The sequence below is a fragment of the Triticum dicoccoides genome, chromosome 4B (genome assembly GCF_002162155.2).
Source record: "Triticum dicoccoides isolate Atlit2015 ecotype Zavitan chromosome 4B, WEW_v2.0, whole genome shotgun sequence".
In the NCBI taxonomy this organism is placed as follows: Eukaryota; Viridiplantae; Streptophyta; class Magnoliopsida; order Poales; family Poaceae; genus Triticum; species Triticum dicoccoides.
The window spans coordinates 574682530-574705421 of record NC_041387.1 but is presented as its reverse complement, the minus strand read 5'-3'; the positions used below and the strand labels follow the sequence as shown (position 1 = coordinate 574705421).

Below are 22892 nucleotides of genomic sequence, written 5' to 3'. Positions count from 1 at the left end.
GGAGAGGGGTAGGGTGGACGGTGGCCGCGGTGACCGTCGGCGGCGGCGACGGCTGCGTTCGGTCGCGCTCGAGGAAGGGACTGGAGGGCGAGGGAGAGAACAGAGAGTGAGGGAGAGGAGCGAGGGGACTGTGTGGCGTCACCCGAAGAGGCCAGGGCGAAGCGGCAAGCAGGAGGTGGCCGGCGCGTGCGCGCGCGCGTCGGGCACACGCCCTCCTGCCTACTGGCAGGAGGTTGAAGACGGTGGCGGCTGCAGTGGGCTGGGCTGCTGCTGGGCTGCGCCGTAACTGGGCCAGCCAGGTAAGTGCTCTGTTTTATTTTCTGTTTGTTTTATTTTTTAAATTTATTTTGCCACTGTTTTGAATTTAAAATAATTCAAACAATGCCAAAAACTCCTCTGAATATTTTTATTTTGCTAGATGGACTTTTCCAAAAGCTCAAAAAATATTTCAGGGGTATTTGAAATTATATTCTAATTACATGAATATAATTCAAATTCAAATAGCTAATGATTTAAATTCAAAGTCCCAAGATTAAGTCCTTAAAAATGTTCAATATTTTGGTTGGGACCAGAACCCTTGCCAAAAATTATCAAACATTTAAGAAGAGCATTTTGGAACAATTAATGAGATTTTAGGGTTTTTGCCCTTCTTTTATTTAAGTTTTTGAGGCTTCCAAATTTCCTCAGTTCAAGTTTCAAAAATTTAAACATGATGCAAACACTAGGCAGCACCAGAAGCTAGGGATGTGACACTTTTCATGCATGCTGACCACTTTTTGTGCAGGCAGCTTTGCCAGAGGTCTAGAGCAAATAACATAGACCTACTCTACTATGCAACGCACCACACACGTATGACATGATTTTTCTATACAAGTGAAATTGTATTTTTTAAATGAGTGAAATAAGTTTTTTAATGAGGGAATTTATTTTCCTGAAGTTAAATTACTGGTTGAAATGAGTGGAATATGACTTTGAAATGGATGATACCAGATTTTCAAATGAGTAAAATTTGTGTTTTGAAATGATGAGTGAAATAAGTCTTCCAAAACAAGTGAAATATGTTTTCTGAAATTGTCGAAGTCAGAGTTTTCTGTATGATCAAAATTATTATTTTTAAATGAGTGAAATAAGTCTTTTGAAATGAGTGAAATATGTTGTCGACTTGACTAAAATCAGTTGTTTGAAATGAGTGAAAACATTTTTCTGAATTGTGTGAAATGAGTGAAATCGCCTCTTTGAAATTAGTAACTTTTTTAGTTGTACGGAATAAGTATTTTGAACTAGATGAAATCAATGATTTAGAAAAATATTGAATTGTGTTATTTGAAGTGAGTGAAATATGTTGTTGTAAACAAATGAAATCATTCTTTTTGAAAATGATTAAAAAAATTATTTGAATTGAGTGAAACAAGTCTTCTAAAATAAGTGAAACTGTTTCCAAACGAGTGAAATCAGCGTTTTGAAATGAGTGAAATCAGTGTTTGGAATATATTCAGCACCCGGTTTTAAAGAAATGAGTGAAATCTGTTTTCTTAGAACTAAGTGGAATATGTTTCATGAATTTTAAAATTATTTGAAATATATTCAAATTTGATCTTGTTTCAAGATCTCGACATCAGAAATCCAAATATGTAAAAAGATTCAAAAATAGAATTTTTTTTCATAAGATACAAATGAATTAATATCTTATAGGAAAAATAAAGTGCTAGCTTTTCTATGAGTGGAAAGAGAATCATGTGTCCGTGCAGTCAATCTCACGCTCTCTCTTGGGCCAAAAGCTGACACATCTAAGCACCCTTCCTATGCGTATCTGACTAATGGCTTGTGTATTCTATGGCAGATGAAGGCATGGGAGGTCCGTGAACGGGAGATTTTGCGCTTCCTCAAGAAAAGAGATTCCTACATGCACGGGAGGTCCTGTGCCTCCATCCGTCGTGGCTTCCCTTGGAGATCTGAGTGCATGCAAAGGCCTTCCCTCTATGCGTGTATCATCGTACGTAGGAGTACATGATTGCATAGTCATTCTTTCCCATGCATGTTGACCACTTTTTGTGCAGGCGGCTTTAGCAGAGGTCTAGAGCAAATAACATAGACCCACTCTACCATGCAACGCACCACACACCCATGACAGATTTTTCTGTACAAGTAAAATTGTATTTTTTTTAAATGAGTGAAATAAGCTTTTTAATGAGAGAATTTATTTTCCTGAAGTTAAGTCATTGTTTGAAATGAGTGGAGTATGTTTTTGAAATGGATGAAACCATATATTCAAATGAGTAAAAATTGTGTTTTGAAATGATGAGTGAAATAAGTCTTCCGAAACAAGTGAAATATGTTGTCACATCCCTAGTTCTGGTCTGCTCTGGGTTAGCTGGTCTTGTGTGCATCATGTTTACTTTTTACAGAAAGTTGAAATGGGGATTGTCCAAACCCTAGCATTAAAGGAATTCACTAGGTTCACCTACAATATTTTCAGTAAGTCCAAATGGCTTTCAAAAATGTTCATCATTTCTGGATAATGCTGGAAACCATAACCAGTGGTGTTGAACATTTTTCCATGACATATTTAGTCACTGAATTAAATCATTTAGTATTTGCAATTGGGCATTTAAATGCTATGTATTATTTTAAATGCTCAATTAATTCTGAACTTAAGTGTGGGCTATTAGGAATAATCCCAACAGAACCCACAATTATTTGCAGGATTTTTGAAAATGTTTTAGTATTTTTAATAAAGCCCAACATTTACAGAAAAATAGAAAAGCAAACTAACTGAAAGAGGGAGAGAGAGAGAGAGAGAGAGAGAGAGAGAAAGGCCAGGAGGCCACTTAACTGGCTGGGCCGGCCCACCTGGCCCGTCCCAGTCACCCTCCTCCTTGCGCCAGAAGGACGCCGGCGTGTCGACGCGCGCGCGCCCGAGCTCCACCTCCTGCTTCGCGCTGTCGACGCCTCCTGCGTCCTCGTCTTGCGTCGTGGAAACGCCTGGACGCCCTGGACTTTCTCCCTCTTCCTCTGCTCACCTTTTCCCCTCTCTCCCTCGCTCCCCACCTCATGGCCGAGGCCGCCATGGCCATGCCGCCGCTCGCCACCACCGCAGCCACTGCCTCCCCCTCGACCTTCTGAGCTGACCACGAGCTCCGTCACTCCGTCCTCGACCTCCTCACCAAGCCAAGCATCGCCGGACACCCTGCATCACCGGCATCTTCCTCGTCTTCAAGCTTCGGCAACGCCGACCATCACCGTCGATCCACAGCAACTGGAGCGTCCCCGAGCCCCTGAGCTACTCTGCCGCCTCCCTGTGAGCGCCCGCTTCGACTCCCCCTCTTCCTCGGCCTCTCCGCGTCCTTTAGGCCGTAGTTGCACGGACGCCGAAACTCCGGACGCCGCCGTTTTGGTCGCCGCCGTTGATCCTAGCCACCGCAGCTCCGACCACCACCACTGGTCGACGCAGCTCGCTCCCAGGAACACGTAGGAGCAAACCCCGCCTCAAACGGTGCAGCACAGCGGTTTTCCGAAGCGCCTGCCGCCGCGGCACCTCGCCGGCGGCCTAACTCCGGCTAGAACGCCATTAGGCACTAATTTAATGACCCTCTGGGTCACTTACATGTGGGCCCATGCCTCACTGACACTTTTTAGTTAGGACAAAATTAGCACTAGCAGTCTCTGTTAACTAACTAGGACACTGACATGTGGGGCCCACTCTCAGGTTTGACCCTTGTTATGCTCTGTTGACTGCTGACGCATGCATGACGCAGCGCTGATGTAGTAAATGTTTTCTGGAATTTAAATAAATCTTAAATGATTTATTATTTTCAGAAAATGCCCAAACTTCTAAAATTCATATAAATTCAACCGTAACTCAGAATGAAATAATTTATATATGAAAAATGATCAGAAAAATCCAATCTATCCATCTGTATCATTTCCATGCATGACAGAACAACTTATGACTACTGTTTAGGACAATCCAATTAAATGGCATTTAAATAACCACATGTGGAGTTTGAATTTGAATCTTGGATTCAAACCAACTTCATTTAATCTGGTTTTAGTTGCATTAGCACAAACCACAACATATTGCCATGTCACACTCATGCATCATATTGTTGCATTGCATTGATTGTGTTCTTTCTCTGTTGCCGGTGTTTGTCCCCCCCTCAGTAGACGTTGTTCCGATGATGAGTTCGATGACACCAATGAAGAACTATAATATCTTCAGAAGTGCCAGGCAAGCAAAACCCTCTTGTTTATTCCGATACAATCTCACTCTCTCACTCCTACTCTCTTTTACTACATTAGGACAACAACGACTCATGTGTTACTTGTTGTGGTAGTTGAACCCCTTTTCCTCTGCATGACCTGTCATTACCACAGTAAATAAATGAAACCCACTAGCATGAGTAGGAGTTGTTTGAGCCCTGATGTGCCTACTCATTCATGCTTGTTTGTCATGCATGCTACTGCTTAGAGTTGAGTCGGGTTTGATTCATCAGGGATGAATTGGAGGTGTGTGAACATGTCCTACTGTGTGTGAGCTAAGTGTGTGAACACGATTTGGTAAAGGTAGCGGTGAGAGGCCATGTAGGAGTACATGGTGGGTTGTCTCATTGCAGCCGTCCTCAGGAACTGAGTTCTGTGTTTGTGGTCCATGAACAGCTACTACCACACATTGGGATCCTTAATTGACTCTCTCGACTTATTAATCAACATGATCTCTGTCCAGGAGTTGCAACTAGTTTCTGGTGTTTGTAGGTAGTGTTAGTAGTCTACCAAGTGGCACCCGGTACAGGTGGGCTTGGGACAGACTAGGCACAGTGGCCCGATGTACCAAGTGGCACCCGGATGGTGGGCTTGGGAACCCTGCACACATCGTTTGGGGCCGTGAGCGACACCCCGGCCGGATCTCCTTGCGGATGGAACCCGAATAGGCGATAAACCTGAACGAGAGACTTGTGTGGTTAGTCAGGTCGTGGCCGACACCCTCGCTGGGCTTCCGCTTGAAGGTTGCCGAGTACATGTCGTGTAAACGGGGATAAGTGGTGAGAGCGTGTGTGCAGAAGTACACCCCTGCAGGGTTAATATGATCTATTCGAATAGCCGTGTCCGCGGTAAAGGACTTCTGGGTTGCCTGTACAGTTCATAGACAAGTGAAAGTGGATACTCTAAAATACGCAAGATAAGCGTGAGTGCTATGGATGGCGCTCTCGTAGGGAGACGGGAGCGGATCCATAGTGGTGTGTTGATATGGTGAATATGTGGACTCGTGTGCGCCACCTCAAAAGAGTTACTTGTAGCCGTAGTTCAGGATAGCCATCGAGTCAAAGTTGGCTTGCTGCAGTCAAACCCCACCACCCCTTTGTTGATAATGATGCATATGTAGTTAGTTCTGATGTAAGTCTTGCTGGGTACATTTGTATTCACGTTGCTTAATTTATGTTTTTGCAGAGAGACTTCAGTATCGCTAGTAGTTCCACGTGGACTTCGACGTTTAGCTTGTTACCTCAGCTACGATCTTGTGCCCTCGGCAGGATCTGGTAGATAGTCAGGCTTCTCAGCCTTTTTCATTTGTAGATGTCTGTACTCAGACATGTTAAGCTTCTGCTTGTGCCTTGACTGGTGTGCTCTGAATGTTGGGTCATGAGACCCATGTTTGTAATATCTCGCTCCTCGGAGCCTATTGAATAAATACTTTGAGTCGTAGAGTCATGTTGTGATGCCATGTTGTATTTGCACATATCAAGCATATTGTGTGTATGATTTGAAATGCTTGATATGTGTGGGATCTGACTATCTAGTTGTTTATCCTTGGTAGCCTCTCTTACCGGGAAATATCTCCTAGTGCTTCCACTAAGCCCTAGTAGCTTGCTACTGCTCCGGAACACTTAGGCTGGCCGACATGTGTCCTTCTTCATTCCTGTGTCTGTCCCTTCGGGGAAATGTCACGCGGTGTCTACCGGAGTCCTGTTAGCCTGCTACAGCCGGTTTATCGGAGTCCTGCTAGCCCAGTTGCTACAGCCCAGATTCACTCGCTGATGACCGACACGTTCGTTGTTGGGTCATGTATGCCTGTCCCTGTAAGTTAGTGCCACTTTGGGTTCACGACTAGCCATGTCAGCCCGGATTCTTTGTCATATGGATGCTAGCGACACTATCATATACATGAGCCAAAAGGCGCAAACAGTCCCGGGCCGGGTAAGGCGTGACCCGTGGGAATACCGTGCATGAGGCCGCAAAGTGATATGAGGTGTTACATGCTAGATCGGTGTGGCATAGGATCGGTGTCCTAACAGCTTTGGTATTAGAGCTTGACTGCCTGTAGGATTACCAAGCCAAACTGGTCGAAGTTGAGTCTAGAAATTCTTTAGTTATATAAGGGAATTGATTGTGGGATGGAACGTAAGGCTCTTTTTACTCCTTTACCTTATGCCCTTCTGATCTGAGTCATCATATCTTTCCTACGGGGTTAAGGAACTAGGCTATCTCTTCTTTCTATCAGGATCACGTGTTACTATCAGTAGACCTATAGGATTGATGGTTCTAAGCTTGAGTTCAGTTCCTACTATGTTCTGTATGTTCATAGTTGATCTCAGAACCTTGATATTATGATGATCGAGCGGTTATGCCACCATTTTTGTAGCATGTCTCAAATCTTTTCGAGCATTTACAGCCGTTATGTTGTTCGAGTCATCCTAGGTTTCTAAATAGTCTGAAGCATTTGCAAAATCCCTTCCTTCCGTTTCGATGTTCCTTTGGGCCAGATTAACCACACTAACCGGTGAGTTGAGGTACTCTGTTGCCTTGACATATATGTTGGAGCTACTATTATGACCCTAGGTGTCTTAGAGTACCATCTAGTAATCTAGCCATATTTTGTGTTCCCAGTGTGATGATTCTGGCCATCATTCTCGAAAGCATCCCGTGATGCCAGTTAGTAGTAGGTATTCTACTCCTGGGTTTCTGAGCCCAAGATTCACCCTACCTCATGTCGATAGTGTTTGCTAGTTCCTTTAGGTTATTAGTAACCTTGTGATAGCCCTTGAGGTTCGTGGTATATCGTTCTTCCAAATACCATGAACTACTTATGGCAGCAGTTCCTCGTTGAACCAAAGAATCACAACAAAGGTGCTCTCGATGAGTTCCCGATTCTATGTTGTTGTTCTTCCACTACTACCTTTCTGCATGGGTTATCCGGAAGAAACCTATTCAACTTGGTTCGACATACTAGTCTATGCATCCACAACTCAGAAAGTTACATGTTCCTTGAGTTGTCCCTCCTTAGTTGTTTTCTAGGCCTCGTCTATCAATTGATAGTTAGGAGTAATCGTGCATTCGTGTTCATCGATGCTTATTATTCTTGTGGTCCGTCAAGCCATTCTATTCCAGAGTGACTAGGAGAAACAAACTCCAGTATCCTTTTCCATTTCCAGGATTGGGTCAAAGCAGTTGTGTTCCGCAGATCAAGTTGCAATCCAGCTTCTGGTCTGTTCTACCTTGAAGTATTAGCATCTTTATATCAGGAATATCATGGGAATTGCACACTCTCTTATGAATTCTTGATGCAGTGATACTTATCGCCGTCATTATTCACTCCTCGGTCCCTGTGTTGTTGCAAGCGGAATGCCGACATGTGAAGTATGATGTGTGAAATCAATACTACTAGCAACCTTGTTGCTTGGTAGTTAAAGGACAATAATTTCATTCTTAGCGTGTTGGTTCTTGAATCATCATTCTAAGATAGATTGTGCTACCTAGTCCTTATTATTGGTGCACTCTTCGATCGGTGAGTTAGGATTTCGTCAATCCCTCGCTCATCTGATCATATCATCTTGCCTGGAAAGCAAGATTGCTCTCGGGCTTAGTAACATATGGTGGTTCGTGATTTTCTGAATATCTTCTCGGAAGTATCACTAGGTCGTCACCTGACCGCTATGTTGAGTTCGTGATCATGTTGGGTTTCCTCCAAACCACCCATTCTCCAAGAATCTGTGTGGGATACCCCTGAGCTAGTTGGTTAAGCCAAACAACAACTTGGAGAGTTGGAAGATAAAAGCTTACCTGACTTAGTTCATTCCAAAGGGATATGCTTGTGAGTGTGTGTTGAAGAAAGATGATATATTCATTGGTTGATCCTTGTGATCAGTTGATATGTCTATTGTCACGTCAAAACCTTGATTTGAGTATGGGCTATCGTCAAGTCAAATCAGAACCAACGATATTCGTAATGTTGTCTTACTCGTGGTTGTTCCCTCGAACATACACCATTTTATCCTTTGGTCTGACCAATACTATCACTTGTTCTCATAATTATGGAATTCCATTTTTATGGAAACCTGGATGAATTGTTGTTGAGCCCATCGACAACATCCTGATCTCCTCCATGATTTTGTTGAACATTAAGCTAGTATTGGAAATTTTTATAAGCATTATCTTCATGACCCGCTCCTGAAGCATATGCTCGGATGTAAGAAGTGAGTCCCTCCAGTTTATGTGCAATTGGTGCAAGTTGCCGCCGTGCATTCGAGAAAGTCAGTGTTGCTTCCTTTGGAATCATTCCAAATCAGTCATGCATATGTGCGAAGTATTCTGTGGTTTGGAGACTTGCAACCTTCATCCTACATGTGTTCCTAGCACACCAAGCCACTGACTGATTTGTTCCAGGAGAAGGAGTTCCTTTTAAGAGCTAACCCGGGCTTAATCAAGGACTTCGTTATCCACAATGATGGTTCCCCACCTGAACTCGGTAGCGTTTTATTATAAGACTACTATGTGGTCATGCTTGTCTGGGACAGCGTGTTCACATGTATGTAGCAGAACCAGCTCATGTTTTGGAGCTTGCTATCGTAGTTTATTCCCGAGAATCCCGCAACACCATCTCGTCGATTTGTGTTGCAAACTTTTATTTTTATTTCTAGACTCGATGAGTCAGGAATATCCTGACACCAATCAGATCTGAATCTCAGGCAGATATGATGGTTGGAACAATTCCCAAGAACTATTATATTGGTCTCTCTGTAACCCGGTAAAGTGGATGTCGTGGCCAACACACCCAGCCGGAAGACCTATTGTTGTAGTATCTTGATTGAGGAAGTGGCCACCTCCCCATAAGGATTTCGTAGGATTTACTCCAGTAGTTACTCTTTATGGATTTTGTGTTTCCGAAGTCCGACCTTTTACTTGATGTTCTAGATACCAAACCATATCAATAAATGGGTTACGATAGCACATCAAGGAGAACATTAGAAGAGGAGTGCTAAATGTCTCTCGGTCGATCGTCCAGATTTTGTTTCCTTGGCCTCGCTAGGGGTGAGTTGATGTTATCTTCCTTTGCATCTGCATTGTCCATCACTATTCATCATGGTAGTATGATGTGTCGCCAGGATCCTCGGCATGGATGTTGATAAGACCCTGATGAATATGGAAATGCTCAAGTTCTCGAGGGCATGCTCAGACAATAGGTTATATCCTCGGTATCAATTGGGATGTGCCTTCCGTTTGTTGAGTTGTCTTATAACTCTAGTTTCCTTTCCAAACTGAGTATGCCATTCTTTTGAATTCATTCAAACGATCGATTGTATTTTGCCTTCGATTGGTATAAAGAGTTTTTGATCTATGAATCAAAAGTAATTCTTTTTTTCCACTTCAAAGAATATTCTACGAGTCACCTTCCCTAAGGTGTTCCGTTATGGAATCATGGTATTTACTTCCTCGCTACGTTGACAACCGTTCACCACCTTCTTGAGCATGAAATTGTTGTTTACCTAGTGAACCCTCGTCATCTGCTTCACTCCATTCCTCTGGATGTGTGCTTCACGTCTTAGCTCGTGAGATGTTTATATGTCTCATTCCGTGAGTTGATCCTGAGTTGCTCAATCTTCGAGAAGATTGATCCTTCTAGAGTTTATTTTCCCTCTCGATGTCATGTTGGTAGGAGTTCCTGGAGCAAGACTTCGAGACAATAATGGTGGTCAAATCAACGCTCTTATGAAGTGCACCCTGGATCATGAAGATTGTGTTAGATTGCGTTCCCTCTTCATCTTACCTCACGTCTTGAATCTCGGGACGAGCTTCTTGTTTAGTGGGGGTGAGTTGTCACATCCCTAGTTCTAGTCTGCTCTGGGTTAGCTAGTCTTGTGTGCATCATGTTTACTTTTTACAGAAAGTTGAAATGGGGATTGTCCAAACCCTAGCATTAAAGGAATTCACTAGATTCACCTAAAATATTTTCAGTAAGTCCAAATGGCTTTCAAAAATGTTCATCATTTCTGGATAATGCTAGAAACCATAACCAGTGGTGTTGCACATTTTTCCATGACATATTTGGTCACTGAATTAAACCATTTAGTATTTGCAATTGGGCATTTAAATGCTATATATTATTTTAAGTGCTCAATTAATTCTGAACTTAAGTGTGGGCTATTAGGAATAATCCCAACAGAGCCCACAATTATTTGCAGGATTTTTGGAAACGTTTTAGTATTTTTAATAAAGCCCAACATTTACAGAAAAATAGAAAAGCAAACTAAATGAAAAGAGAGAGAGAGAGAAAGGCCAGGAGGCCACTTAACTGGCTGGGCCGGCCCACCTGGCCCGTGCCAGTCACCCTCCTCCTTGCGCCAGAAGGACACCGGCGTGTCGACGCGCGCGCGCCCGAGCTCCACCTCCTGCTTCGCGCTGTCGACGCCTCCTGCGTCCTCGTCTTGCGTCGTGGAAACGCCTGGACGCCCTGGACTTTCTCCCTCTTCCTCTGCTCACCTTTTCCCCTCTCTCCCTCGCTCCCCACCTCATGGCCGAGGCCGCCATGGCCGCGCCGCCGCTCGCCACCACCGCAGCCACTGCCTCCCCCTCGACCTTCTAAGCTGACCACGAGCTCTGTCACTCCGTCCTCGACCTCCTCACCAAGCCAAGCATCGTCGGACGCCCTGCATCACCGGCATCTTCCTCGTCTTCAAGCTTCGGCAACGCCGACCATCACTATCGATCCGCAGCAACTGGACCGTCCCCGAGCCCCTGAGCTACCCTGCCGCCTCCCTGTGAGCGCCCACTTCGACTCCCCTCTTCCCCGGCCTCTCCGCATCCTTTAGGCCGTAGTTGCACGGACGCCGAAACTCCAGACGCCGCCGTTTTGGTCGCCGTCGTTGATCCTAGCCACCGCAGCTCCGGCCACCACCACTGGTCGACGCAGCTCGCTCCCAGGAACACGTAGGAGCAAACCCCGCCTCAAACGGTGCAGCACAGCGGTTTTCCGAAGCGCCTGCCGCCGCGGCACCTCGCCGGCGGCCTAACTCTGGCGAGAACGCCATTAGGCACTAATCTAATGACCCTCTGGGTCACTTACATGTGGGCCCATGCCTCACTGACACTTTTTAGTTAGGACAAAATTAGCACTAACAGTCTCTGTTAACTAACTAGGACACTGACATGTGGGGCCCACTCTCAGGTTTGACCCTTGTTAGGCTCTGTTGACTGTTGACGCATGCATGATGCAGCGCTGATGCAGTAAATGTTTTCTGGAATTTAAATAAATCTTAAATGATTTATTATTTTCAGAAAATGCCCAAACTTCTAAAATTCATATAAATTCAAAAGTAACTCAGAATGAAATAATTTATATATGAAAAATGATCAGAAAAATCCAATCTATCCATCTGTACCATTTTCATGCATGATAGAACAACTTATGACTACTATTTAGGACAATTCAATTAAATGGCATTTAAATAACCACATGTGGAGTTTGAATTCGAATATTGGATTCAAACCAACTCCATTTAATCTGGTTTTAGTTGCATTAGCACAAACCACAACATATTGCCATGTCACACTCATGCATCATATTGTTGCACTGCATTGATTGTGTTCTTTCTCTGTTGCCGGTGTTTGTCCCCCCCTCAGTAGACGTTGTTCCGATGATGAGTTCGATGACACCAATGAAGAACTATAATATCTTCAGAAGTGCCAGGCAAGCAAAACCCCCTTGTTCATTCCGATACAATCCCACTCTCTCGCTCCTGCTCTCTTTTATTGCATTAGGACAACAACGACTCATGTGTTACTTGTTGCGGTAGTTGAACCCCCTTTCCTCTGCATGACCTGTCATTGCCACAGTAAATAGATGAAACCCACTAGCATGAGTAGGAGTTGTTTGAGCCCTGATGTGCCTACTCATTCATGCTTGTTTGTCATGCCTGCTACTGCTTAGAGTTGAGTCAGGTCTGAATCATCGGGGATGAATTGGAGGTGTGTGAACATGTCCTACTGTGTGTGAGCTAAGTGTGTGAACACGATTTGGTAAAGGTAGCGGTGAGAGGCCATGTAGGAGTACATGGTGGGTTGTCTCATTGCAGCCGTCCTCAGGAACTGAGTTCTGTGTTTGTGATCCATGAACAGCTACTACTACACATTGGGATCCTTAATTGACTCTCTCAACTTATTAATCAACATGATCTCTGTCCAGGAGTTGCAACTAGTTTCTGGTGTTTGTAGGTAGTGTTAGTAGTCTACCAAGTGGCACCCGGTACAGGTGGGCTTGGGACAGACTAGGCACAGTGGCCCGGTGTACCAAGTGGCACCCGGATGGTGGGCTTAGGAACCCTGCACACATCGTTTGGGGCCGTGAGCGACACCCCAGCCGGATCTCCTTGCGGATGGAACCCGAATAGGCGATAAACCTGGACGAGAGACTTGTGTGGTTAGTCAGGTCGTGGCCGACACCCTCGCTGGGCTTCCGCTTGAAGGTTGCCGAGTACATGTCGTGTAAATGGCGATAAGTGGTGAGAGCGTGTGTGAAGAAGTACACCCCTGCATGGTTAATATGATCTATTTGAATAGCCGTGTCCGCGGTAAAGGACTTCTGGGTTGCTTGTACAGTTCATAGACAAGTGAAAGTAGATACTCTAAAATACGCAAGATAAGCGTGAATGCTATAGATGGCGCTCTCGTAGGGAGACGGGAGCGGATCCATAGTGGTGTATTGATATGGTGAATATGTGGACTTATGAACGCCACCTCAAAAGAGTTACTTGCAGTCGTAGTTCTGGATAGCCACCGAGTCAAAGTTGGCTTGCTGCAGTCAAACCCCACCACCCCTTTGTTGATAATGATGCATATGTAGTTAGTTCTGATGTAAGTCTTGCTGGGTACATTTATACTCACGTTGCTTAATTTATGTTTTTGCAGAGAGACTTCAGTCTCGCTAGTAGTTCCACGTGGACTTCAACGTTTAGCTTGTTACCTCAGCTACGATCTTGTGCCCTCGGCAGGATCTGGTAGATAGTCAGGCTTCTCAGCCTTTTTCATTTGTAGATGTCTATACTCAGACATGTTAAGCTTCCGCTTGTGCCTTGACTGGTGTGCTCTGAATGTTGGGTCATGAGACCCATGTTTGTAATATCTCGCTCCTCGGGGCCTATTGATAAATACTTTGAGTCGTAGAGTCATGTTGTGATGCCATGTTGTATTTGCACATCTCGAGCATATTGTGTGTATGATTTGAAATGCTTGATATGTGTGGGATCTGACTATCTAATTGTTTATCCTTGATAGCCTCTCTTACCGGGAAATGTCTCCTAGTGCTTCCACTGAGCCCTAGTAGCTTGCTACTGCTCCGGAACACTTAGGCTGGCCGGCATGTGTCCTTCTTCGTTCCTGTGTCTGTCCCTTCGGGGAAATGTCACGCCGTGTCTACCGAAGTCCTGTTAGCCTGCTACAGCCCGGTTTACCGGAGTCCTGCTAGCCCAGTTGCTACAGCCCGGATTCACTCGCTGATGACCGACACGTTCGTTGTTGGGTCATGTATGCCTGTCCCTGTAAGTTAGTGCCACTTTGGGTTCACGACTAGCCATGTCAGCCCGGATTCTTTGTCATATGGATGCTAGCGACACTATCATATACGTGAGCCAAAAGGCGCAAGCGGTCCCGGGCCGGGTAAGGCGTCACCCGTGAGAATACCGTGCGTGAGGCCGCAAAGTGATATGAGGTGTTACATGCTAGATCGGTGTGGCATAGGATCGGGGTCCTGACATATGTTTTCTGAAATTGTCAAAATGAGATATTTTTTTGTATGAGCAATTTTTTTAAAATGAGTGAAATAAGTCTTTTGAAATGAGTGAAATCTGTTTTCCGACTTGACTGATTGAAAACATTTTTTTGAATTGTGTGAAATGAGTGAAATCGCCTCTTTGAAATTAGTAACTTTTTTATCTGAAATTAGTAACTTTTTTAGTTGTGTGGAATAAGTATTTTGAACTAAATGAAATCAATGATTTAGAAAAATATTGAATTGTGTTATTTGAAATGAGTGAAATATGTTGTTTCAAACAAGTGAAATCATTCTTTTTGAAAATGATTAAAAAAATTATTTGAAAATTGAGTGAAACAAGTTTTCTAAAATAAGTGAAAGTGTTTCCAAATGAGTGAAATCAACGTTTCGAAATGAGTGAAATCAGTGTTTGGAATATATTCAGCACCCAGTTTTAAAGAAACGAGTGAAATCTGTTTTTTCGAAATAAGTGAAATATGTTTCATGAATTTTAAAATTATTTATAATATATTCAAATTTGATTTAGTTTCAAAGATCTTGACATCAAAAATCCAAATATCTAAAAAGATTCAAAAATAGATTCTTTTTCCATAAGATACAAATAAATTAATATCTCACAGGAAAAATAAAGTGTTAGCTTTTCTATGGGCGGAGAGAGAATCAAGTGTCGAAACAGTCAATCTAACGCTCTCTCTCTTGCCTAAAGCTGACACAGAGCACCCTTCCTATGCGTATCTGACTAATGGTTTATATATTCTACAACAGATGAAGGCACGGAAGATCCCGTGAACGGGAGATTTTGCGCTTCCCCACTCATGCAGCTTTCCCCAAGTCACTTGCTTTTTACGTGTTCCATGCGAAACCGGATCAACGTACACATAGAAGAAAAGTTACAGTGCTATTAGCAAGTTGTTGACTATTAGCAAGTTTTTTACTGTTGGTATTTACTTTCTCCGTTTTTAAATATAACTCCTTTTAGAGATTTTAATATGAACTACATACAAATGTATATTGATGTATTCCAAATGTAGATTCACTCATTTTGCTCGTACATAGTCCATATTAAAATCTATAAAAGAACTTAGATTTAGGACCGGAGGGAGCAGTTTAGATATAAATATAATGTAAAAGTAATTCGTTTCACCATCAATTTGTTTGTATGTAATTACTATAAATGAACACAGTAAATCAATAATTTGTAAATTAGTTTAAATTATTTTAGCCTTAGTCATACGGATCGAAAGAAGAAAAGTTAGGGTACCGTAGCTTCTCCAAATTTACTTCACGTCACAGGATCCGGTTCCATCCCATGCTCCTGCGAATAAATTAGGAGTATTTTTGCTAAGAGTTTCAATACACGGTTTCTTTTGCTCTCTAAGCTATCTACTATACAAGGAGCCAGAGTTATGGGCTCAATCATTTGAAACACTATTCATATTTTTTTTAAACATGTCGCAGATCACCATTTACGTGCAAATGAGCTTCAAATCATTTGAAATACACTATATATACCGAATGGATCAACTTTAAAAAAAAGATTCAGTTATTGTAGTCAAACCAACAAACACAAAAAGGCACCAAATTACACGGCAAAGCCAAAAATCCCAGCGAGCCTATTCGTAGGAGCAGGAGCACTATCCTCCACAAGAAATCTGATCAAGAACAGAAAAGGAAAGTTCAGAAAGAATAGGGGAAGAACAAGAACACGAGAGAAGAAAAAAAGAAACACTTGACAAACCAAAAGCCTCAAATCTACGCAATCAACCATCAAATCCATTCACCAAATCATAAAATAAAAATAGGGGTGCAGCTAGCAAGCGCACAGCACGCAGGCGCTCTCCCTGCCGTCTGCCCCCATCTTTTTTACCTCACGCACGAGCATGGGTAATCCCAGCTGGATCATTATGAATTTTGCCTTCATTTGCTCTCCACGGCAATCACAGGATGCATTAATCCGCTAGGATTACAAATCAGAAACGATAGATTCACTGCGGCTGGAAACATGTTTGCAATGACAATACATAAAATTCCACTGGTTGGTTTTAAAACCCCGGAGCACACAACTACAGCTAACAACATCATAGAAACATGGATGGCCTTTTATTACAACATCTAGTCCTTTGTACTCTGCTGCGCATTCAAACCCCGGATAGAGGGGCAGCAAGTTCTTCCAGTTGTGGCTGGAACACCTCACTCATAATGCCGCAACCATCAGCTGCTTCTGTTCATCAAAGATAAGGTCATCAGAATACAACCCACGCGTACAATTAACAGCTTCTACAGGTGGATGAGCAACAAACAGTTTCAGCAGTTACTGTGCCGAGTCTTATGCAAATTTCATCATAACTAAAAAAAGCTCAAATCAAGAGAGGGAGAAGTGTTCTGAAAATAACCCACATGTGGCATAAAACAACATTATAGGATATCCAAAACAGTGCTCGAGCACAGGTGAGCTATTTATCCTGGCTGTCGGTAGGCATGGAGATTGGTGTGCCAAAGTGTATAGAGTCTTCTACAAGTTCAGTATTTTCTCACTGCAGTGTTTAAACAATTTCTGACCGACGCATGGTACTGCTATCCTGACATGAAGCGATCCTGCTGGCACATCTTTCTTGCTACCTTTCAGATTCCGAGCCAATGCAGTTAACATTGCTACTGCATATGCCCCGTTAATATACTGTGACTTCTGACTTTGTAAAGGAGTGCAAACGAGCAATACTCTATCGCAATATTTGCATCTACCAACATCTCAGAAAATATCACACCCTTCAAACTCCAATAGGTAACACCAATAAAATGAAAATATGACAACTTTCGGAGAAGTAATGTACAGAAAGGAAAAATAATCAGAAATCACTGACCTTCAACTGGCAAATTATCCCTTAAAGGTTGATTATTTAGCCAAAGGAACCCCTGCACTTACGAGACCAACATAAGCAGCTTTTAGTCCTCCGACACCCAGAATTACCTTGGCTCTGACCATAATCATATGTAAGCTCTGTCATTGGAGGAATATGCTTAATTGCAAAGAAGGCGATGTGTGGATATCCCTCATCACCATGGTCATACAGAACTGGTTGCCAAAAAACATTAGGTGAGCAGCTGTGGTTCATGAAGCGGGCTATGTTACCAGTATGTTTTGCACTAATAATTATTGGCAACTGCTTAGATGATTCATTGAAGTCAGAAAGACTAGGTTCACCAAGTAATTCTGGTGCATAGTTCCATCTTAAGTTCTGCTCCGAAGGAGGGGTCTCAAAGATATAATCATCTTCTGCATCAAGAGCATTCTTGTCAACAATTACACCTGCATATTCACAGATAAATGTGCCTGCTCGGATTGGATCCCAACTACGCAGGCCCCAACCTCGATCTCCCGTCTTAAACACTTCAAAGTGGATCTGGATACCTTTTTGTACAACCCGGTTCCGGCAATTATGTAAACAAGTGCATGAATCATTGCACTCGTAGAACATAGGCATCCGACTAACAAGTATGCCTGAAGCACTGTAAGGAAGGTCACCAGCATTTCGATGCGTACAAGAACAGTTGTTATCACCGGGTAGGCATACGCTTGTGCATTTGCAGCCTTGCATCTTTCTCATTGAGCTTGGGGAATTCATGTAGTTAAGTTTAGTTGTATAGGTGAAGTGGCTAGGACCTTTCTCATCGTCAACCTCATTTACAAGGCAGATAGGCTTACTTTCCACACCGTATGATATGTCGTGCAATATAACACGATCTCTAGAGGATGGATTTTCCCTCCATTTTTCAGTCTTCTTCCACACTGCAATGCCATCAGGTTGTCCAGGTTCTCTGAGCAACTTGTGTTTAAACATATTGAAACCAGATTTCCCTTTCTCCACCCAGGCTTCTCTAATCTGGTAAAGGCCATCATATATGTATATCTTACCAGTTGAACAAGTCAAGTCTTTCACAGTGCGAACGACTCTAATGGGATTACCCCTATGCAAACTCCTCTCCAGTGCAAGATTACCTCTCTCAAGCTTTTGGTCATCCTTACCAGACATGCCATGTCCACTGTAAACCAGAACATCTGGATCATCATCTTCGGCATCCTCATACACACCAGCTGACACAATACTAATGGCCACGGGGTCCTCCTCGTTACCAAACTTAGCAGACATATAATCTATCCCTGCCATGCTCTGACTATTTAACCCTACCAGGCACATCTCGATTCTGAAGTAGAACATGTCACCGACCTCGACACCTGGAACCTCTCCAATCCTCTTGTTCTTATTGAGGCGAAGTTCAGCGTTCATCATGATACTCCCAGCCTTCAAGTTTTGCTGCTGCTTTGCTACTTGCTTCACCTCATCCAACTGCATGAGCCGTCGTCGCAGTGCATCAAACATCATAAGCACATTATCTGCAGACTCCCTGGGATCGTCTGAAAACAAAGACGGGAGGTGCAACAGGCTTGTGTCAATTTTTTTAGGCCGGCCACGTTTTGATGTGTCACCACTGTCAACATCTACTGAAAGGCCAGAATGACTTGAAGGAGTCACTGAACTATCAGGCACACGCTTCGGCCGCCCTCTCTTCCTCTTACCACCCTCCAATAAGGTGACTGCAGAAGGAGTCACTGAACTCTCTTTTGAATGAACTGGAGGAGTTGAAGTATCTGAACTATCCTGCACAAGCTTGGGTCGCCGCCCCCTTTTCTTTGTAACAGATTCATGTACACTAGATGCGGGAGGTGTCTGTAAAATAGGTGTACCATCTGCTACAGGCACTGGAGTTGGTAAGACAGAAACATCTGGCACACGCTTGGGTCGTCCCCTTTTCCTCTTGCCAGATTCCTGTGTGACGGCTGCAGGAGGTGTCTGGAGAACAATATTATTAACTTCTGGAGGAGCTGAAGGAGCTGGAGGAACTGAAGGAACCGTAGGAACCGGTTGAACTGGAGGAACTGAAGGAACAGTAGTGGTATCTTGAACACGCCTGGGCCTCCCCCTCTTCTTCTTACCAGATTCCTGTGTAGTGACTGCTGGAGGAGTTTGCAACACAGGGGTAACCATTGTGTTGTTTGTAGTACCATTAGCATTAGAAGTTCCATTCATATGAGCCGTATATGGCTGCACCTGGTTGGGATCTGCAGGAGCAGACAGTGATGTTAACATTGGCGGAACACCACCAGGCATTACCAGTTCGGTACCTCCAGCATATGGTCCAAATGGGGTGACACAGACAACTGAAGATGAGCTTTTAGGGGTGAAAGTGTGCATCCCAAGCGGTGCAGGGAACATGGGAGTCAGTGTGCGCAAGGGTTTGGTGTCGAGGACTGCTGCATAATCCAACACAACTGAAGCCGGCTGCTGATTTCCAGCCATTGTAAGCTGCCAACTGATCTTTCTCAAATGAAGACTTATGCCAGCAATTCCTTTGTGTCTTTGTCTACAGTTCTACACTTGTCCACAAGCCATACTTCAGAGAAAGCTGAAAAAAAAAATCCTTCAGTGCCTTGAGTGTAGAATTCAGAAATAACTTAAACTGTTATTTGTGTAATGCAGATAGTGAAGTATTACCAGCAGATCTAGAAAAAAAATTTAAGTCTGATCATTCATCAGATTACAGTTCACTGATTAAAGACGTGCAAAATTAATAGCATAATCATGACAAATAAACAAAGATAAAGTATCAATTACATTTTGCTTGGTAACTGTGCCATCAATCAAACTGTAAACATTGTTATTTTTGTAATACTGAGATTGCCCGTCCAAAAATGGCATTAGTATTCGACACAATGCTTCCATGGTATTATAAGCTATGGCAGCAAAGTATCTTAAAGCTTGTGTATTAGACAGCATGAAAAATAAAAATAAAAACATTTTTCTGGATTCAGATAGAGTAATACTTACTATCGAAAGTTTTATAATTTATACACAAACAGTTCAACCGTTTTTAGGCTACAAATGGCTCAGAACTAAGCCAACTTCAAGGAGCATAGCACGGAGAATGAGTTAAGCAAAAAGCACCTATTAGTAGGAATCAAATAGATGTTTGTTGTTTGCTGTTTAAATATGTACGACAACAGAACTTTTGGAAATTTTATGCCAATTGCATGGTGTTCCAGAATTTTATGCCAACTGGAATCAAATAGTTCAACCCTACTGACAATTAAAAATGGTAACAATTAATACAACTGACATTATGCCAACTGGAAATTTTATACACAAACAGTTTTAGGCTACAAATGGCTCTGAGCTAAGACAACTTCAAGGAGCATAGCACGACGAATGAGTTAAGCAGAAAGGACCTATTAGTAGAAACTGATAGACTTGTTGTTTGCTGTTTGAATATGTAGGACGACAGGACCCCTCAAAGATTGATCTTGTGCACAAGTACAGACTGAGCCAGATGGATCAGACTAGTACTCCACACCTAAATGGCCTGAAAGGAAAGCTTTGGATTTGATGGCTCACAGGAAAGGAATTTAGGAAGGAGGATAACAGGGAAGAGGTCGCCGGCAACTCTGGAAGAGTTCAGACTTCAGACAGGCTTGTGTTAGCAGGCAAAGGCAGGGGAGGGGGCTGCAACTTATACGAAAAAGCTATTTTGAATTCACGCGCCACGTGGGCTCGAAGAGGCAGCGTATGTCCCCACTATGTGTGGCATGTTCCCAGATCCACCGCAAGCAACATCTCGCCACTAGGCGCCAGCCCGAGCATCCTGCCAATGGTTGGTTGACTGCCAGCTGCAAATCCACACCGCAGCACTACCATCCCGTCCAAGGTGCTTCCCTAGTACAAAAATTGCAACCATGCTTCATTTTCTTCAAATTTTAGTTTAGATTCCTCACTCCTTATATTTCTGAATTGTGGATTTCTATAATAGGGGACAAAGTGTACGTACATAATATAAAGTGATACATACATCACATGGAAAGCATACAAAAAGTACAGTGCATATAAAGCTCGTTCCATCAAATATGTCATGTGAATAGATGACGACTATAGACCAATCACTCACCCAACACTTGCAGTCTCACGTGTTGGCACAAAGCACTGCACAACACACGAGGAGAGGAAAATCCCTAGAAAATGAGTGGAGAACACGAACCCAAGTCATGTCCACCTTGGTTATTAGGCATAGCAATGGCCAATGTGGTCATTGAACAGAGATGGGATGTAGCTGCGCATCTGAGGAGAGAGTTGCCAACCGAATCCTTAATTATCTAACTACGCCCTTAACTCTTATATATAAGGGTCTAATCGGGTCTTCTGGTTTCTTATTGCTGTGATTTACAATTGGAGAAATAGACATCATTATGTTTTTAAGCAACATAAGTAGTGCCCCGAATCAGAGAGCAAAAATGAAGGCAGGTAGTTTCTTGAAATGTGCTCCCTCCGTATCTCAGTTTAGCACAGTGGCTAATGACTTCAACCTGCCCTCCATTTCTATCCTAGTTCGCCGTGTGGTCTTCTCCTCCTTATCATAGCCGAACAATTACAGCCATAGCTCAAAAACAACGCAGCAAGAGCCCAAAAAACAACAGCTCCCCTAGTCATCCTTTTCCTTCCAACCATCTTCTTGGCATCTACAATTCGCGTTGCTATAAAAAAAATCTACATCGCACAAACGAAACAAGTCCCATCAGCAATCGTATGCGCAGCAACATACATTCCAAAACCATGTTGATGTAAAACAAAACAAAAAGATCCGAAATCATGTGGACGGCGACATCGATCCACAGCTAGGAAAACATTCTACGACCATGTAGTACGCGGGTAGCAGATCTCCGTTTCTTACCTTGATTAGGAGGGAGAGGAGAGGATAGAGCCGAGCCTTGCCTTCGCTGATCCCCTGGCCGCTGGTCCCGTGAGCCGCGGCCGCAAGGAATCGCACAGCCGCGCCGCCGCGGCAGGGGGGAGAGACGGAGGGGAAGAGCGGGGAAGATTTAGGGCTTTCTGTTCCCCTCTCTCTGTCGGGTGAGTTGGAGTGGAGTGAGCAGGATGAGATTTGCGTCACGTGCTGTCACGTGTCGCCCGAGCACGGTTAGCGGGGTGGGAGTGGGACGCGTCAGTTCGGCCGATTCGGCGAAATCACTAGCGGTGTGGGAGTAATAATTAGGCCATTGTTACAAACCAACCGCTCTAAAAAAAATGCTATAAATCAACCCACTGATTTCTTCGGATTTCTTCACCTGGGCCGTCGGCTCTGTTGCTCGCTAACCCTTCGATCGGTCAACGCAACCACTTGAACCACATCAGCCACAACCCCCCCCTCCCCCACCACCACCACCCGCCACACACACACACACACATCATCGGACCGCCCGTTGCACTGCACGTTTGCCGCCCACCGGCGTGTTGCACTGCCGCTGTTGGGTTTAGTCCCACATCGGTTGTGGGGGGAGACATAACACGACTTATAAAGGCGGAGGTGTCCCCTCCTAACAGGCCTTCTCTTTTGGGGGGAGAGGGCCCAAGGCCTGTTATAAGTCGGTGTTGCTCTTCGGTTGGGCCTGGTTGACGCATGTGGGTCGGAAACGCTGGTGATAGCGGATCCGGGATTGCGTAACAGCCGCTCCGCCGTCAGGCACAGCACCACGCCCATTGCCCTGCAATTCCGTCGCCGACCGGCGTGTTGCACTGCAACTCTGATCCACCCTCCGCCGTCGGCGCGCAGCACAACGCCAGCTGCACTGCAGCTCCGCCCGGCCACCGGCGTGTTGTACTGCAACTTCGTCGCTCCGCTAAGCCGCCGGCGTGCAGCACAACACCCGTCGCACTGCAGCTCCACCCCGCCCACCAGCGTGTTGTACTGCAGCTTCATCGCTCCGCTCCGTTGCCGACGCGCAGGACAACGCTCGCTGCACGGCAGCTTC

The 22892-nt window shown here is 44.1% G+C and overlaps 1 protein-coding gene across 2 annotated transcripts; it reads right to left on the bottom strand.

Annotated features, from left to right (window-relative positions):
• Window positions 1–15833: 15833 nt before the first annotated feature.
• LOC119291505 (histone-lysine N-methyltransferase, H3 lysine-9 specific SUVH1-like) lies at window positions 15834–22002 on the bottom strand. Of its 2 annotated transcripts, none has more exons than XM_037570270.1 (3): window positions 21815–22002; window positions 17007–19501; window positions 15834–15964 (listed from the first exon to the last, which is right to left on the bottom strand). In XM_037570270.1, the coding sequence occupies exons 2-3, from the start codon at window positions 19393–19395 to the stop codon at window positions 15849–15851; spliced, it is 2505 nt and encodes an 834-aa protein (XP_037426167.1). In that variant the 5' UTR covers window positions 19396–19501; window positions 21815–22002; the 3' UTR covers window positions 15834–15848. The 2 variants fall into 2 exon arrangements, with proteins under 2 accessions (XP_037426167.1, XP_037426166.1); XM_037570269.1 differs by having other exon boundaries at window positions 15938–16259; window positions 16900–19501; window positions 21815–22000.
• Between the last annotated feature and the right edge of the window lie 890 nt (window positions 22003–22892).